The 19461-nt window shown below is 40.1% G+C and overlaps 3 protein-coding genes across 4 annotated transcripts in view; all 3 read left to right on the top strand.

Moving 5' to 3' along the window:
• The window catches only part of LOC143851289 (uncharacterized), a 28320-nt gene extending 9757 nt beyond the window's left edge, over positions 1–18563 (top strand). Inside the window, exon 2 of one of the 2 annotated variants that reach the window (XM_077360657.1) lies at positions 18092–18563. The gene's annotated coding sequence lies outside the window, so the exon portion shown is untranslated. The remainder of the gene's footprint in view (positions 1–18091) is intronic. The other variant, XM_077360658.1, reaches the window with a different exon arrangement.
• LOC143851092 (uncharacterized) lies at positions 170–1026 on the top strand. The gene has a single exon (XM_077360418.1). The coding sequence runs from the start codon at positions 208–210 to the stop codon at positions 880–882; it is 675 nt and encodes a 224-aa protein (XP_077216533.1). The 5' UTR covers positions 170–207; the 3' UTR covers positions 883–1026.
• On the top strand, positions 16079–16924 carry LOC143851290 (uncharacterized). The gene has a single exon (XM_077360668.1). The coding sequence runs from the start codon at positions 16123–16125 to the stop codon at positions 16795–16797; it is 675 nt and encodes a 224-aa protein (XP_077216783.1). The 5' UTR covers positions 16079–16122; the 3' UTR covers positions 16798–16924.
• Positions 18564–19461: the final 898 nt, after the last annotated feature.

The following is a 19461-nucleotide window of genomic DNA, read 5'->3' as shown; positions in this document are numbered from 1 at the left end:
GTCAGCCTATTATACACGGCACCCTTCAAGAAACTGCATGGATGAAGCCGAGTCAATGCCTATGTTTCGAAGTCAAGCCCCAAGTCAAGATACCTTTTTTTTTATGATATGAAACCGTGTAATTCATAATTAGACGGCAAGGCATTTCTTCTATTTAAGAACAAGAACTTACAAGGTAACATTGAGATACAAGAAAGATAGGAGAAAATGGATCCCATGATGCTGTTGGTCTCTTCTCTTCTAGCCATGGCTGCTGTAGATGGAATCCAAGCCGTTGATTATGATGTCACAAATAATGCGCTCGAAACACCCGGTGGAACCCGCTTCGACAATGAGATTGGGCTCCCATATACAAAGCAGATAGTAGAAAACGCTTCGACATTCATTTGGCAAACCTTCCGACAAGGCGAAGGTGATAGGAAGAGTGTGCAACATGTTAGCACATTCATTGATAAGATGGATGGAGTTGCTTATACAAACAACAATGAGATCCACGTGAGTGCCAGTCACATAGCAAGTTATTCGGGCGACGTGCGAACTGAGATCACTGGAGTCCTCTACCATGAAATGACCCACGTGTGGCAGTGGAACGGGGCCAATCAAGCACCCGGACACCTGATTGACGGTATAGCAGATTTTGTGAGATTGAAGGCCGGATTTGCCGGTTCGGACTGGGTTAAGGCCGGTGGGGGAGATAGTTGGGATCAGGGGTATGTTGTCACGGCCCGCTTCCTGGACTACTGCAATAGCCTAAGAGATGGTTTCGTTGCCGATCTAAATGTTAAATTGAGGACCGGTTATAGTGTTGATTTCTTCGTGGAGCTGTTGGGGAAGACGGTCGATCAATTATGGAGTGATTACAAGTCACAGAATAGGAGTTGAGAGTACTAATCTGATTAGATAGAGAGACTACTTGTTTCGTAATTAAGACACATGCATAATGTGTTAAATACATGAATTTAAGTAATTATCTATATTATCAATATAAATAAAAGAGTCTCTCATATTAGCTCTGTTCATCTTTAATTATATATCTATACAATCAACATAAATAATAGTGCCTCTTTGTAAAATAAAAAAATCTTAACTAATTTTTGTTAGCATACAATTAGCTCTAATGAGTGTTTATACAGAACACTCAAATAAATCAGGATAGAAATAGAAAGTGATTAACATAATCATAGAAAGTGATAAAGATAGAAATGTTAACTACTCTAACGGTGAGATCTACAATATTTTAACACTTATTGGGACCCGGGTAGAACTCACCCTTATAAAGTAGACGTTAAGGAGAGGGTGCCCAATCGCTTAGAAGCCCATCCACATCTCTTTCGCTTTTTCGATCTGGGATCTTTTGTTAGCCCATATAAAAACACATATATAAAGATAATTATAGAATGAGATAAATGTAAATTCATTCTAAACTAGTTTGCTAACCTGCATGCCTAATCTACTACTAAAACAATCCATCGGTTAGATTTTAAGTAGTGGAATTGACATGGGCGGAATTCCGAGGGGGGGGGGGTAAGGGATTCCACGATCTGTTTCCTGTCCCGAGAGGTGTTATTCTGATTTCACCCTGACTAGAATGTAATTGTTATTAGATTTTGTTTAATTTTTTTTCTTACTAAGCAAAAATTAGAATATGATGTTGATTTGGGTTTCTTATTTCGGTAGTCCAAAAGCAGGCTTAGGGTTCTGACAGAATATGTTAAAACTTAAATTTTTTAATTTTTTTAATTCTATATATTCATGGGAAGTCTGTTTAGTATATGAGACTAAATTCTTTAAACCTTATATTTTTTAAGTTTTTAATCTTTTACATGGGATTTCTAGTATATGAGACTAAAATCACCTCATGATACATTACAAGATCAGAGGTCTTGACTGCACATAACTACATAAGGGTGGCAAAATCAAGTGATAAATTACAAGATCAGAGGTCTTGACTGCACATAAGGGTGGCAAAATCAACCGATTCGGTTTCGGTTCGGTTAAACCAAACTGATTCAAATTTTGGTTCGGTAGAACCAAACCGATGATTGGTTCGGTTCGGTTCAGTTTCGGTTTGGTTTTAGTTCGGTTCGGTTTGGACAATGATAAATGCGCCCCTTTTCATAGGAAAATGATAAATGTGCCCCTTTTCATTTCGGTTTAGAGTGTATGATGGGTTTGGTTTGGTTCGGTTTGGACTGTTTTGGTTTCAGGTCGGTTCAGTTTTGGTTTGGAGTTAAGTATGTTCGGTTCGGTTTCAGTTTGTGGTTAAACCGAACCGAAACCGAAACCGAAACCGTTGCCACCCCTAACTGCACATCGTGTCCTTGTGTAAGATTCTCAAATTAGAGGTCATCATTGATCCTAATTAGTCTTTTTCTAATTAGTGATATGACACAAGTTGGTGGATCCCATCGATGTCCTTTGTGTTAGATTCTCAAATATGACACAAATTGGTGGGTCCCATTATCCTAACGTACTGTTGTGTGTGCTCAGACGTCCTCTAGCATTTTCTATTTGTAATCCTCTAGGCTAGTTGGCTCTGCCTCCTTTGTATTGTCTGTCTCTTTTTATATACTTTTGGCGGTCCGCCCCGGGGCTATTCAATTTCCGGGTTAAAAAAAAAGAAAAAAAGTCAACTCCCAGGATCTAAAAATGTTATCAACGGTCAGCTTACGCCCAATACGTTTATATGAGGATCCGTGATGGATCTAGGCATGCCAAGAAAACATAAGGCCAATCCATAATAAACACTTATGCAATGAGACAAATTTGGAAATCATCATGGTATAACAATAGTACATATGTACGAATCACCACGGAACAACAGTAATGCATATGCCCAATTCTCATGACACCTTTGCTCCCTCAAACCGAGCGAAGCAAGTAACACAACAATGATCACACACCACCTAGGTCCCCAAGTAACAAACTCATAGTCCTCAATATTCAATACGTAGGGTATACAGCACATGCCGTGTCAGGTATACTACACATGCCTCTAGGGCGCGACCAAAGCAACTTGTGAATATTGCCATCCCAAGTACCGGGGTATACCACACATACCTCTAGGGCACGACCAAATTACCCATGTATCGGAAACATCTAGATATTGAGGTACACTACACATGCCTCTAGGGCATGACCAAAGCAACCTGAGTATCAGATACATAATCACAACACAATCCCATGCATCACACAGCATGACTAACTGATCCCATTTATCACACAGCACGATATTAAACTCACGTACATCAATATGCAACAGAAGTAATGCATAGAATGACATGGAGATACCAATTCACAGTAAACCATATACAGTGATATTATGAAAACTTGTCAAATGGCATGCTGGATTCTATACAGGTTCTTCGCTTTATCCCGCTTTTACACAACTTCGGGAGGCTATAACTCACACACTGATCATCCAAATCGTTTGTGGTTGGATTCGTTGGAATCCTTATGGCAAGAGAGTTCCATTGAATACAATCCGGCCACCAAAGACCTATCATACGACGATCGGTTAAAAAACTAGGGTTTAGGCTTTAGGGCATTAACTCTCCGTATTTCCTTCTCCGGGCATCAAAAAATTATTAAACTCGGGTTCTATAGAATCTGTACAACTTGCAGAGCCCAAAGAACACCGATTCAAAGATGTAGACACATCCAGAGAGGAAAATACGATGGGATCCGGTTTTATAAAAGGAAAACACTCCTAATTGTAATCTTCCAAGATTATATTAACTACTTTTCTAAAAGGTTTCTTAGCTTGATCATGATCTTTCAGCCTCCAAACTCGCCTCTTCACCTCTTCTCACACGATTTTGATCTCCCCTCACAGTTCCTTCTCTTAGATTTAGGGTTTTCTATGTAGGTTTGAGCTAAGACTAGTATTTATAATTAATTAAGATGAAGCCCTAATCACTAATTAGGGAATGGACAAAAATACCCTCTTCTACCCGCATAAGGGACGAATTTGGTGTATTTCACTTGTACGTAGTGAATATATTTAGGATTATGGGTCTTAGGAACACTATTATGTTAGTATTTTAAATACTAAAAATGAAAGAAACATTTGCTTTTGAAAAAGATTCTTTTTTGCTTTTGAATTTCCCACCCAAAATTTGAAAAATTTCAAATTGATTCTTTCTCTTGTACTTTTCCCACTAAAAACCTTTGGAGTGTGCTCTCTTATCTCTCAAAAGTTTAGTCCAAGATGGGAAGTTGAGAAAAATTCTCCCATCCATATAAGAGGGAATGTTGAGCTAAGGCTTGAGCATTTCAAGGGCATTCAATTTGTTTGCCTTGGGGATTTTACAAAGAGAACCAAAAACAAATAAACACACACACGCGCGCCGTGCCGTGTCGGGGCGTGGGCGTGGGCATGGGCGCGGGTGCGCGTGCGTGTGGGTTGGGTTGGGTTGGGTTGGGTTTTGGGTTTTCCCTAAACGAGATTATTATTTTTTAATCACCAAGAGTTGTGTTTATTTTAAACACCAAGAGTCATGTTTATTGTAAACCTAATCGTAGCTTTTCTATTTTATCCCAAAAGTCACGTCTATTTAATTCTCCCTAAATCTGACCGTTAGATACATCTTTAATAACGTTTAAAACATACGTTTAAAAGATGCGTTTAATGTTTTAACGTTGTGTCTTTACTTTTTTTTAAAAGGTGTTTTCTACAGACACGTTTTTGCTATAAAAACAGAAGCACACCAACGTTTTTTAAAACACACAACTTCTCTGCTTTCTAGCACTCTGTTAACTGTGATAATACAGTGCTTCTCTTTCTTTCTGTTGTTGACAGAACCGAGTTTCTCTCTATATTTCAGAGTGTTCTGTTATTTTATTTCATCTCTGTTTTATTCCATTTTCTGGGCATTCGGAGTGTTCGTTGTTTGGTTCGGATTTATCTGATCGTGTACTTCAGATAGATAGCGACGGTGCATCGGGCTGTTGTATCCTGGGGGTGATTGCGTTCGAATCTGTTGCACCGGAAGCTTTTCCGCAGAGGCGCAAAATCACCTTAAAGAGAGCGACCTAGTCCGTGCCTCAACTCGCCGCATCGAAAAGGTTATACTAATCATCTATTCTTTCTGTTTTTCACAGAAATCAAAAAACAGGTACACCATATTATTTATATTAAGAGGAAAATTCTTCAACAATTTTAAGGTGATTTTCGTTTCTGTTTTCCTCTTTCTAAAATATGGCATCCCATGATGAGATTATCTCGGATTCTTCAAATCCGAATAAGCCTTTTCGATTCAGTGGTGTTAATTTTAAGAGATGGAAGAAGAAAATGTTTTTCTATTTATCCACCAAGAAAGTAGCCCATGTTTTAGATGAACCAAGGCCATGGAGATCAGAACTTGATCCCGTTAGATCTGTAATGAAAAAGAATTGGAAAGATTCTGATTTCCTTTGCCAAAATTTTATTCTAAATTGCCTCTCCGACGAACTATATGATTTTTATAGTGACTGTAAGGATTCCATAACTCTTTGGGAAGCCTTACAGAAGAAATATGATACGGAAGAGGCTGGGTCTAAAAAATATGCGGTTAGCAAGTATTTTAGATATTACATGGTGGATGAGAAGACGGTGATTTCTCAAACCCACGAGTTGCAAAAACTTGTTCACGACATTCTTGCGGAAGGAATGACTATTAGTGAACAATTTCAAGTTGCAGCCGTGATTGACAAATTACCTCCTTCTTGGAAAGAATTCAGAAATTCCCTTCTTCATAAAACTAAGGAATTATCTATGGAAGGTCTTCTTGTTCGTCTTCGGATCGAAGAAGAAAACCGTAACCAAGATAAGAAAGAAGGGAATACTGAAAATGTAACTAATGTTAATGCCATTTCTGAAGTTAAGAACCAAAATCAGAAACCGCAAGTGAATCTGAAGCCCAAAAAAAAGTTGAAGAAAAAGCAACAGAACCAAAACCGAGGTACCTTCAAGCGTTCGAACCAAAACACAACTTCTGGAAAGAATGACTATTCCAAAGTTGTGTGCTATATTTGTGGTCTAAAGGGTCATATTGCACGGATGTGTCAACGTAAGAAGACTGCGCCAATCCCTCAAGCCAACGTGATAGAAGAGCCACTTGTGGCTATGATCACTGAAGTGAATATCATTGGAGGATCTGAAGGGTGGTGGGTCGACACTGGTGCATCCCGTCATGTGTGTTTTGACAGGAAGTGGTTCAAGACGTATGCTCATGCAGATAATGAGAAGAAGGTGCTTCTAGGGGACTCGCATACAACAAAGGTACTCGGTGTTGAGGACGTTGAACTTTGCTTCACTTCAGGGCGGAAAGTGATACTGAAGGATGTTCTTCATACTCCAGACATGAGGAAGAACTTAGTTTCTGGTTTTCTTCTTAACAAGGCTGGTTTTAAACAAACCATAGAGTCTGACCAGTATGTTGTAACCAAGTTTGGATCCTTTGTTGGTAAAGGATATGCATGTGATGGAATGTTCAAACTGAATGTTGAAATAATCAATGAAATTGATTCTTCTGTTTACATGCTTTCTTCTGTTAATTCATGGCATGCTAGGTTATGTCATATAAATAGAAAATATGTACATAACATGAGTGTATTAGGTATGATTCTGTGGACCCCGATCCGAGAGAGGCGGGGGGCGTGCCCCCACGCGAGTCTCAGGATCATCCACGTGAAGGAGAGCTCCACCAAGGAACTCTCGAAAGAGTGCCCCTCACAGCATGAGCGGCGATGTCAAGTGAGATACCTCTCGATTCGGGGACCAGCCCGGATTCGAGACGCACCTTAAACAAAGAAAGAGTCGCCATCCAAGGAAGTGGGCCCTGGATCCCATGCTGTGCTCTGTCGCAACAGATAACCAGAGATATAAAAGGTCCGTGCCTGATGACGAATGGGGAAGGGATTAGGCGCCCCCGATTCGCCCAAGTGCGAGCACTTGGTCTCTTATGCCATTTATTATTAACTTTGAAGAGTTTTGGGCAAAAATCATGTGAAATGGGAACGAATATCCCCGAGATAACGTCTAGCTAATCATGCATATCTCGGAGATGAATAAGAAGCACACACAAAAAGAAATGAAAGATATGACACCTAAGAATAGCTAGGTTATGAGTGTCATGCCTAATTGGTGTCTATGTTCTGATGGGCAAACGCATGCATGCTACAGCTAAAGGTATAGGATCTGTACAGGAAAGTAAGAAAACACAGCAAAAACATACAATATGACAAACCCTAGACTCTAATGCGATAATTGACTCGGACCAAGATGGCCATGCATCTTAGCTGCACTACGTATCCCGGCCTCGGGAAGAATCAGAGCCAACGTAGTTCGGCGACCTATGCTAAACTACAATGTCTAACCTTCTAAGACCGCTATCCTAGACTCGATCAACTAGACCCGACTAGTTTTTATAGCTTCTTGCGCCATTACTTAAGTTCGAGTGAATGGTAATTTTTAGGACTCCCTATATGCCCTAACTAATGCAAGTGGACCCTACACCCTATGTGTGACTAGGTTGTGCGTCCTAAGGAAAACCATGGGCTCTCTAAGCGCGTTCTAGTCTAGCCATCGGCTCGACTAAGTGTCTAACCGACCACGACCTGAGGCCTCTTAACTCTAGGGACACTCACACGACCGACATGACAAATTCACAAGATCAGGACAGACTCCTAACTCTAAGACACCCCAAAAGTCTAGGACTGACTCCTAACTCTATGGGAAGATCTTTTGAAACCGATTTGCAAGGTCATTTTGAAGAATTTTTGTAGTTTTGGAAGGTTTTGAAGTTGTGAAAATTGTGAAAGTTGTGTGAAATATTTACAAAAATGGTGATTTATAAAATGGTGATGAAAAAAAAGGTGAAAATAGTGTAAAAAAGAAATGGTGACTGGACTCAGGATGCCAGCAGCACGCCTGAGCTGCCTACGTACCCCTCAGCTAGGGATCAAGCCATCCGTAGTTCGGACCAGATTTTCCTAACTACACTCTAATGACTCGAGATTTTTGAGATTTTTGATTTTTCAGATGTTTTTGATTTTTTTTTCGACACAAGATGACAGAATCCTATCATCACAAGGGGAGGACAAACTCCTGATATCCCGCAAAGGTTGGACAGCATCCTATGCTTTGCAGGGGGAATGAACAGAATCACGACTCTGCAAGGGTTGGACAGCATCCTATACCTTGCAGGAGCGGACAAAATCACCTGACTTGATGAGGGGATGGACAGAATCCTAACCCCTATGATGATAGGACAGACTCCTGAAAGACTGAAGGACTGACTCCTATGCTGAAGACTGACTCTGAAAGATAGAAAGACGGAATCCTAAATTTTATGAAGGGATAGGACAGAATCCTAAACTCTACAGGGGTAGGACAGACACCTAAACCCTAGGATGGTAAGACTGACTCCTAAACTCTCTAGGACTGACTCTAAAGAGGAAGAAATCCCTTAACCTGCGAAAACTCTAAGGCAGGAAGGGAAGGGGTTGGCTCAAGAAGCATTCCGTCATAGCCGCCGCCGGGGAAGTTTTTTCGAAAATCGACGAAGATATCGAATGTTAACGACAATCTCAAACTCCCCTGAAGACTCCAAAACAAAAGGAAACTCTAGAAGACGAAACCCAAGCATCAACACAAACCTCAAAAGAATGAGTGAGAAGGGAAGGGTAGGCTCCGAGATTCCTACGATTCAATTAGAAGTACACAAAGAAAGCCCAATTAGCAGGGAGAAGAAAAATGGTCTTAGGGTATCACCACACAACCGGCTAGTCAGACAAAATGACCAAGAATTACCGATGCCCTGAGTGAATATATCAATATTGGCCAAGAGCATCTGAAGGGAAGAATACCCCATAGGCCAACTGGATGGTCGAATCTATTGGGAATCATAAGCCTGATATCATTAACAGGTGGCAAGGATAATCAAAGAGTAATACAACTAAATTCGATTTGTAAGCACAGAGGTATCCAAAAACAAGTTAGAATTGCAGAGTGCATTAAAAAACCAAGACCAACTTGCGAGGACCGAGCAGTCCCAAATTAGTTCGTAATCAAAGTATAATACAACTGAAGTTTATTTGCAAACCCCAATCATAGCCCATTCCATCTGCAATTTCAGGGCATTCAAATATATATATCAAAGCCACAACTAAAGAGGACCGACGATCACAATCATTACCCGATGCTCAGGGTCAAAATAGATGCAATAGACACCATTCAATCGAAAGAAATGAAGCAAGGATAAACATCTAGTGCGATCAATATTAGCAATAAATGGAAATGTTACCCGAGCTGTTAGAGGAGGAGGAATGACATACCTGAAGATCGCTACGAACCCAGGTCTGATGGCGGGATGCCAAAATGGGATGATCGGTGGAAATGGGTGCGATTGGCGGACGGGCAGAGGCCGGCTGGAGGAGACGAAGTTGGGGGTCGAGCTCCCCCTCCTCTCTCTCTCTCTCTCTCTCTCTCTCTCTCTCTCTCTTTCTTTTCCTTTCACGACAGATATCGCAAAATCCGAGAGGGACGTGCGGAGAAGACTTGGAAAAAAAAGGGGGGTTTGGAGAGCTCCCTCTCTCTCTCTCTTTCTCTCTCTCTCTCTCTTTTCTTTTTCTTTTGCGACAAATATCGCAAAAAACAGAGAGGGAGGTGCGGTGGCTGGTGGAGAAAAATAAAAGGGTTTGGAGAGGTGATCGGAGGAGGTGGTGGTGGCTGGCAGTGGAGAGAGGTTTGGGTGCGGTCGCGGCTTGGAGGTGGGCGGCTGTGAAGGAGGTTTTCGAAGTGGGTTTTCGAAGTGGGTTTAGAGATGGGTTTTCGAAGTGGGTTTCGATTTTTGGAGGTGGGGGAAATGGGTTTCGGGTTTCGGGTTTGAGGAAGGTGAAGGTGGAGGACGGTGGGGGATTTTCGAAGGGTTGGGTGGTGGTGGAGCTGGAGGTGGAGGATGGTGAAGGTGGGTGGAGGATTTTGGGTTTCGGGTTTCGGGTTTCGGGTTTGAGAGGATGGTGGTGGGTTTTGGGTTTGGGAATTTCAGGTTTGAGAGGATGGTGGTGGTGGATGACGGTGGTGGTGGTGGATGACAGTGGTGGCGGAAGAGGGTTTGTAAAAAAAAGAAAAATGGGTTGTGGAGGAGGATGGCGATGGTGGCAGTGGCGATGGGGGGTGGGAAGATGGCGATGGTGGCAGCAGGGTTGCCGGAGGTGGGGATTTGGTTGGAGAAGGTGGGAGTGGTGGTTCGGTGGAGATTGGCTCCGGTAATGGAGGAGGTGGAGGCGGCTTGGGTTTTCGGAGTGGTGGAGAGGGGAAGAAGAAGAAGGTGGGGGGGAGGAGAGGCTGGCCGGAGGGATGGTGGTGGCCGGCGGCTCTTTCTCCCTCTATCTCTCTGTGTTTTTTTTTTTTTTTTGGTTTTTTGAAATGGGTTTTGCTGATGGAGGCTAGGGTTCGGGTTCGCAGAGGTGGAGTTGGCTAGCAATGGTGGTGCGGGTGGTGGCGGTTGATGGGATGGCCGGTGGAGGAGGAAATGGTGGTTGTGGGTTTTTTCTTTTCTCCTGTGCTTCTCCCTCTCTGTTTTCTCAAACGACCATGAGCCTCCTCCCCCTCCTCCCCTTTTTTTTTTCTGGTTGCTTCTTATGACCTAGATATTTTTCATGGGCATGATCCTAGCCATTCATTGCAAAGTCCATGCCTTGTGTAATTTCAACCCTTGATCTCCTCCATTGCCTTTACAAACCCTAGAAAATCTCTTTCTCACCTCATCCTACCCACACATTTTCCTTGTTGATCCTATGGCTTAGAATTATTGCTTCTCAAGCAAGCAATGTGAACATCCAAGAATACCCTTAAAGATGGGTTGATTTCCTCTTTGCCCAAACCCCTATTTTGAAGAATGATATACTTGCCCCCCTCCTTTTTGCTCTAGACAACCCCATCTAGTGTATTTTAACTACTCTTATCTCTACAGGGGGGGTGGCTCGGGTAAAAAAGGGGGCGGAATAAATTTTCTTCTTCTTTGATCTGCCTATGGTAAGTTAGTATTGGCACACCCATGCCCTGCTAATTCACCCTCCCTTTTCATATTTCTTTAAACTACGCCCAGCTCGAGCTCGAGACACGAGTTGGGATGCGACTTGGGTCGATTCATGAAATTCGGGTTGAAATTTTCAACTGGCAATCAGGTTAGGCTCGGATTAATTCCATTCATTTTCCGCCTGACCTCGGCCTGACTCGACCCAATCAATAAACATGAGCGTAAGATATCAATACCAACAATTCAGGGTTCAAAGTAAAAATGGGGTTCCTTGGGTTATGAACATCGATCAAAGGGCCTGGCAACGACAGTATTTTCAAAATTTTTGGGTTTATTTCTCACCTCGAAATTTGGGAATTTTATGTGAATTTTTTTTTTTTGAAGTGGTTATTCAATTTTGGGGACTTTAGGGCCTTGTCAAAATGGGGTGTCTACAGATTCCTAAAGTAGTCTTAGAAGACTTTAACAAATGTGAAATATGTAGTAAGGCTAAAATTTCTAGAAAGCCTTTCAAAAGTGTTGAAAGGAATTCAGAACTTTTAGACTTAATTCATAGTGACATTTGTGAGTTAGACGGTATCTTGACCCGTAGTGGTAAAAGATACTTTATAACCTTTATAGATGATTTTTCTAAGTATACAATCATCTATTTAATTAGACATAAGAGTGAAGCCTTAAAAATGTTTAAGGAATACCTATTAGAAGTAGAGAACCAATTCAATAGGAAGATTAAGAGACTAAGAAGTGATAGAGGAGGTGAATATGAATCATTAGAATTCACTGACTTTGTTAAGTCATTAGGAATTATACATGAAACAACCGCTCCTTACTCCCCCGCCTCAAATGGGGTTGCAGAAAGGAAAAATAGAACACTAGTGGAACTTACGAATGCTTTACTACTAAGTTCAGGAGCCCCCTCTAACTTATGGGGAGAAGCAATTCTAACTTCCTGCTATGTTCTTAATATAATTCCTAATTACAAAACTAAAGTCTCACCTTTTGAATTTTGGAAAAATAGGAAACCCAATGTGAGTTACTTTAGAGATTGGGGATGTTTAGCTTATGTAAGACTTTCTAATATTAAGAGACCCAAAATAGGAAGTAGAGCCATAGAGTGTGCCTTTATGGGTTACTCACTTACAAGCAAAACATATAGGTTTTTAGACCTAAATAACAGTGTAATAATAGAGTCAGTGGATGCTGAATTCTTTGAAGATAAATTTCATTTTAAATCTAGACATAGTGGGGGTACCATGACTATTGGAGATAGTGGGGGTACCGAGCCTAGGATTGAGGTAAACCCTGAAGAAGAAATTGAACCTAGGAGAAGTAAAAGATCCAAAATAGCCAAGGATTTTGGCTCTGATTTCTATGTCTTTAGTTTGGAGGGAGATCCTTCTTCCTTAGAGGAAACATTATCCTCGTCAGATGCTGACTTTTGGAGAGAAGCTGTCAATGATGAGATGGAGTCTCTGATGTCAAACCAGACTTGAAAATTAGTAGATTTACCACCAGGATTTAAGACCATAGGGTGTAAATGGATTCTTAAAAGAAAATTGAAACCAGATGGAACCATAGACAAGTATAAAGTTAGGCTTGTTGCTAAAGGCTTTAGGCAAAAAGAAAATATTGATTTCTTTGATACATACTCTCCTGTTACTAGGATTACATCCATTAGAGTCTTGATTGCAATTGCTGCAATCCATAATCTGGTAATTCATCAAATGGATGTAAAGACAGCTTTTTTAAATGGTAGTCTAGAAGAGGAGATATATATGGACCAACCTAGTGGTTTCATATCTCTAGGTCAAGAAAATAAAGTATGTAAGTTGGTGAAGTCACTGTATGGTCTTAAACAAGCACCAAAACAGTGGCATGAGAAATTTGATAATGTCATTATATCAAATGGTTTTAAAATCAATGAAAGTGATAAATGTATATATTATAAGTATATTAATACTTATTGTATTATTATTTGCTTGTATGTTGATGATCTTTTAATTTTTGGTTCTAACTTGGAAATAGTTAAACAAACCAAAAATCTATTAAAACAAAACTTTGATATGAAAGATCTAGGAGAAGCAAATGTAATTTTAGGGATTAAAATTACAAGATCTGATAGTGGTATATCTTTAGACCAGTCCCATTATATAGAAAAGATACTTAAAAAGTATAAGTACTTTGATTGTAATCCAGTATGTACTCCTTTTGATCCTAGTATTAGATTGTATTCTAATGAAGGTGATAGTGTTAATCAAAAAGAGTATGCTAGTATTATTGGTAGTTTAAGGTATGCTACAGACTGTACCAGACCTGATATAGCATATGCAGTAGGCATATTATGTAGATATACTAGTAATCATAGTATAGAACATTGGAATGCTATATCACGAGTCATGAGATACCTTAAACGAACCATTAATAATGGGATTCACTACCATAGGTTTCCTGCTGTTCTAGAGGGTTTCAGTGATGCCGATTGGAATACTTTGTCAGAAGATTCCAAGGCTACCACTGGGTATGTATTTACTATTGGTAGTGGTGCAGTTTCTTGGAGATCCAAGAAACAGACTATTATTGCTTAGTCCACTATGGAATCTGAGTTGATTGCACTAACCTCTGCGTGTGAAGAGGCTAGTTGGTTGAGAAATTTTTTATCTGATATACCTATTTGGGAAAGACCTGTTCCCGCTATTTTGATTCACTGTGACAGCACAGCTGCTATTGGAAGAGTACATAATAAGTACTATAATGGAAAGTCGCGACAGATACGCCGGAAGCACAATACTGTGAGAGAATTGATTTCTAATGGATCAGTCACCATTGACTTTGTGAGATCTGGTGATAATTTGGCAGATCCCTTAACTAAGGCCTTGTCAAGGGAGAAAATCTGCAATACATCGAGGGGGATGGGACTAAAGCCCATTTGTAAATAGTTACCTATGATGGACACCCAACCTAGGGACTGGAGATCCCAAGAACTAGGTTTTCAATGGGAAAAACGAGTCATAGTGTAACTTGTGGACGATCATGCTATTTTCAAGTTTATCTCAAAGTCCATCCCTATGGTGTAACTCAAGCATGATATCCTGAAGCGTTTGGAAGGTTGAGTTATTACTCTTAATGAGATCTATAGCTCGTATGAGTGGGATGTATAGGCTACAGGAGCATCCTTGATAGACTCACCTACATGTTAGCACGGAAGTGGGCCGCTTTCAAAAGAGACGAGATCTTATTCTCATATGCTTACATGGAAACTGGGATGTAGCACATGGCCGTAATGTGCGAGCTTTTTGGAATCAATTGAACACTTTAGTATCATGTGTGTGGTGCACGTCTCTCTGTACCCAAGGATTGTAGTTCAAGACATAGTCACTATCAATTCCTTACAGTTAGATGCACTTACACTAAGTAAAGGTTCGAGACATAGTCACCTTTATTATACGTGATACTCTGCTGATTGCCCAGCATTAAGTTTTACTAGTATTTTTTCTATTAAAATAAGTGGGGGATTGTTAGTATTTTAAATACTAAAAATGAAAGAAACATTTGCTTTTGAAAAAGATTCTTTTTTGCTTTTGAATTTCCCACCCAAAATTTGAAATTTTCAAATTTATTCTTTCTCTTGTACTTTTCCCACTAAAAACCTTTGGAGTGTGCTCTCTTATCTCTCAAAAGTTTAGTCCAAGATGGGAAGTTGAGAAAAATTCTCCCATCCATATAAGAGGGAATGTTGAGCTAAGGCTTGAGCCTTTCAAGGGCATTCAATTTGTTTGCCTTGGGGATTTTACAAAGAGAACCAAAAACAAATAAACACACACACACGCGCGCGCGCGCCGAGCCGTGCCGTGTCGGGTCGGGCCGTGGGCATGGGCGCGGGTGCGCGTGCGTGTGCGTGTGCGTGTGGGTTGGGTTGGGTTGGGTTGGGTTGGGTCATGTTTATTGTAAACCTAATCGTAGCTTTTCTATTTTATCCCAAAAGTCACGTCTATTTAATTCTCCCTAAATCTGACCGTTAGATACATCTTTAATAACGTTTAAAGGATGCGTTTAATGTTTTAACGTTGTGTCTTTACTGTTTTTAAAAGGTGTCTTCTACAGACACGTTTTTGCTATAAAAACAGAAGCACAACAACGTTTTTTTAAAACACACAACTTCTCTGCTTTCTAGCACTCTGTTAACTGTGATAATACAGTGCTTCTCTTTCTTTCTGTTGTTGACAGAACCGAGTTTCTCTCTATATTTCAGAGTGTTCTGTTATTTTATTTCATCTCTGTTTTATTCCATTTTCTGGGCATTCGGAGTGTTCGTTGTTTGGTTCGGATTTATCTGATCGTGTACTTCAGATAGATAGCGACGGTGCGTCGGGCTGTTGTATCCTGGGGGTGATTGCGTTCGAATCTGTTGCACCGGAAGCTTTTCCGCAGAGGCGCAAAATCACCTTAAAGAGAGCGACCTAGTCCGTGCCTCAACTCGCCGCATCGAAAAGGTTATACTAATCATCTATTCTTTCTGTTTTTCACAGAAATCAGTAAACAGGTACGCCATATTATTTATATTAAGAGGAAAATTCTTCAACATATTACATTAAATCTCGTATAATTTATGCGGAAGATGAGGCTTGTGAATCCTTTAACGTATGGATGGCGTGAGACCAAGACCATGTGTGTAGCCTTGGGAATCCTTGAGCAAGAAATTGCATAGAAGGAACCAAGTCAAGGTCGAAGTCGGTTTGTGGTTTGTAGTAAGCAATAGAAAAAAGCACTTCAGATGTGTCATCTGCTCTCTTCCTTTGCCAAATGTCAAGCTACCCAACGCTGAAAAAAAGAGGCCCTCTAACTGTTTGGATGGGCCCATTTCATATTTACTATGGAGAAGGTCAGCCTATTAAACACGGCACCCTTCAAGAAACTGCCTGGATGAAGCCGAGTCAATGCCTATGTTTCTAAGTCAAGCCCCAAGTCAAGATACTTTTTTTTTTTATGACTATGAAACCGTGTAATTCATAATTAGACGGCAAGGCAAGGCAAGGCATTTCTTCTATTTAAGAACAAGAACTTACAAGGTAACATTGAGATACAAGAAAGATAGGAGAAAATGGATCCCATGATGCTGTTGGTCTCTTCTCTTCTAGCCATGGCTGCTGTAGATGGAATCCAAGCCGTTGATTATGATGTCACAAATAATGCGCTCGAAACACCCGGTGGAACCCGCTTCGACAATGAGATTGGGCTCCCATATACAAAGCAGATAGTAGAAAACGCTTCGACATTCATTTGGCAAACCTTCCGACAAGGCGAAGGTGATAGGAAGAGTGTGCAACATGTTAGCACATTCATTGATAAGATGGATGGAGTTGCTTATACAAACAACAATGAGATCCACGTGAGTGCCAGTCACATAGCAAGTTATTCGGGCGACGTGCGAACTGAGATCACCGGAGTCCTCTACCATGAAATGACCCACGTGTGGCAGTGGAACGGGGCCAATCAAGCACCCGGACACCTGATTGACGGTATAGCAGATTTTGTGAGATTGAAGGCCGGATTTGCCGGTTCGGACTGGATTAAGGCCGGTGGGGGAGATAGTTGGGATCAGGGGTATGTTGTGACGGCCCGCTTCCTGGACTACTGCAATAGCCTAAGAGATGGTTTCGTTGCCGATCTAAATGTTAAATTGAGGACCGGTTATAGTGTTGATTTCTTCGTGGAGCTGTTGGGGAAGACGGTCGATCAATTATGGAGTGATTACAAGTCACAGAATAGGAGTTGAGAGTACTAATCTGATTAGATAGAGAGACTACTTGTTTCGTAATTAAGACACATGCATAATGTGTTAAATACATGAATTTAAGTAATTATCTATATTATCAATATAAATAAAAGAGTCTCTCATATTAGCTCCGTTCATCTTTAATTATATATCTATACAATCAACATAAATAATAGTGCCTCTTTGTAAAATAAAAAAATCTTAACTAATTTTTGTTAGCATACAATTAGCTCTAATGAGTGTTTATACAGAACACTCAAATAAATCAGGATAGAAATAGAAAGTGATTAACATAATCATAGAAAGTGATAAAGATAGAAATGTTAACTACTCTAACGGTGAGATCTACAATATTTTAACACTTATTGGGACCCGGGTAGAACTCACCCTTATAAAGTAGACGTTAAGGAGAGGGTGCCCAATCGCTTAGAAGCCCATCCACATCTCTTTCGCTTTTTCGATCTGGGATCTTTTGTTAGCCCATATAAAAACACATATATAAAGATAAGTATAGAATGAGATAAATTATATGGTGTAAGCCCTTATAGTCTATTTTTAAAAGATAATTTATATGGTAGCCAACCGTTAAGTCCCGTGAAGGTGGTACGATGGAATTACCTCCACACTTGATATTTGATCCAACAGCCCTGCTGTTGGATCTGCTGTTGGATCAAATATCAAGGGTGGTACCGCTTCTACGTGACGGTTGGGCACCATATAAAAACTCATTTTTAAAAAGGGTATACAGTGAAATAAATTATACGGTGCCCGACCGTCAAGTCCAGTTTCGGGGGTACAGTGGAAGTACTATACCATCCTTGATATTTGATCAGACAGCAACATCTTAACGAGTGGACTGCTGTTGGATCAAATACCATGGGCGGTACCGCTTGAATGGTACTTGACGGGCCCTTATAAATACACATATAAAGATAATTATAGAATGAGATAAATGTAAATTCATTCTAAACTAGTTGGCTAATAAATCTTGGGTACTTTTTTAATACACATATCTAGCCTACTTTTTTAATCTACCACTAAAACAATCAATCGGTGAGATTTTACCTAATCTTATATTCTAGCACACCATGTGAAATGAAATATATATATGAATTGAAAATCAACCTACATTTTATTACAATAAAAAGATTGGAGAGGTGCCTCTACCAATTTTGAGATTTCTGATAGTTTGCTAATAACAGAGAAAGGAGTGTTTGATAAAAAAAAAATGGGGATCTATTGAACTATTCATCATCTTATTAACGTGATCTTCTTAATATTTGAATGCTACCAGGAGAGTACGTCCGAGAAAGAGAGAAAGATGAGGGTCACGATCAGGATCCCCATGGCAAAGATCAAGACCAACCATCGCAGTGGTGCTGAAAGCAACTATCCTTCCAGCGAGGGTGGGAATGACGTATTAGTCATTGTGGCATGGTGAAGAATGCAATTGTCCAATGCAAGGGTGGGTTTGTATTACCGGAATCATGAACTAGAATCAGGGTTTGATTCCAATTCCAGCTGATACCATCGTTTGGTTAAAAAAAGAACGGAATCAAAGAAGCGGAATTGACGAGGGCGGAATTAGAAGGGGGAAATGCCTGTCCCGAGAGGTGTTATTCTGATTCCACCCTGGGTAGAATGTAATTGTTATTAGAATTAACTTGTTTAATTATAGTTTTATTTTATTTTATTTTTTTCCTTATATTTTTAAGGGAGAATAAGAATATGATGTTGATTCTGGTTCCTGATTTCGGTAATCTAAAAACAGGCTTAGGGTTCTGACTCCTTATATTTTTAATCTTTTACATGAGATTTCTGTTTAGGATTCTCAAATAATATGACACAAATTGGTGGGTCCCATTATCCTAACTGTTGTGTCTGCTTAGACGTTCTCTAATTAGAGATACAAGACAATTTTGTGGGTCCCATAGGGAGAGAAACCATATATTAATAAAATTAAAGAGTGATGAAGACTAATAAGACTAAGATTCATTTACGACAAACACAGAACCTTTCATGGTGTCTTGTTGCCTCTAGAGTGAAAGGGACATGGTTGACGGAGAGCATCCTTTAGTAACGAGGAAGATAAGTTTCTCTAGTGTCTTTCTAGAAGCTTAGAAATTGTGATAATATTTATTTTATAAGGGTTAATTACATATTATATTTAGGGAAATGTTATCAGCACTACTGTATTTTGATGGGGGCACTCCTCACTTTATTAAACGTACGGTACAGCTCGCACCGTATAATGATCCAAACCTTCCATTAGATGGGCCACAGCCTAAATAGGTTGTATCTCAAAAACCATTTCCATAGGCTGATCCTAACCCTCTGATCTGAACGTTAGAGGGTTGATCCTAACCCTCTATAGATAGAAGGGTTACAATCAACCTGTGGAAATAATTTTTGGGGCACAACCTATTTAGGCTATGGCCCATCTAATGGACGGTTTGGATCATTCTATGGTGCTGGCCGTACCATACTTTTAATAAAGTGAGGAGTGCCCTCATCAAAATCCCTATATTTATAATAAAAAGAAAATCACAGATGCTAAGTGGGGAATATTGTTCATGTAGAAAAAAATTATATGGGAAACGACAAGAAGACCGATGGAGAAACAAACAATCAGCATGCACCACGTAGGTCATTTTGTTTGTAATC

Source organism: Tasmannia lanceolata, unplaced genomic scaffold (genome assembly GCF_043159265.1).
Source record: "Tasmannia lanceolata isolate RefF3 unplaced genomic scaffold, GAP_Taslan_0.1 ptg000018l, whole genome shotgun sequence".
Taxonomy (NCBI): Eukaryota; Viridiplantae; Streptophyta; class Magnoliopsida; order Canellales; family Winteraceae; genus Tasmannia; species Tasmannia lanceolata.
This window is presented reverse-complemented; position numbering and strand designations above follow the sequence as displayed.

What these genes read in the sequence shown, in the direction of transcription:
- LOC143851092 (XM_077360418.1), top strand. Translation starts at nt 208, where the DNA reads ATGGATCCCATGATGCTGTTGGTCTCTTCTCTTCTAGCCATGGCTGCT.
- LOC143851290 (XM_077360668.1), top strand. Translation starts at nt 16,123, where the DNA reads ATGGATCCCATGATGCTGTTGGTCTCTTCTCTTCTAGCCATGGCTGCT.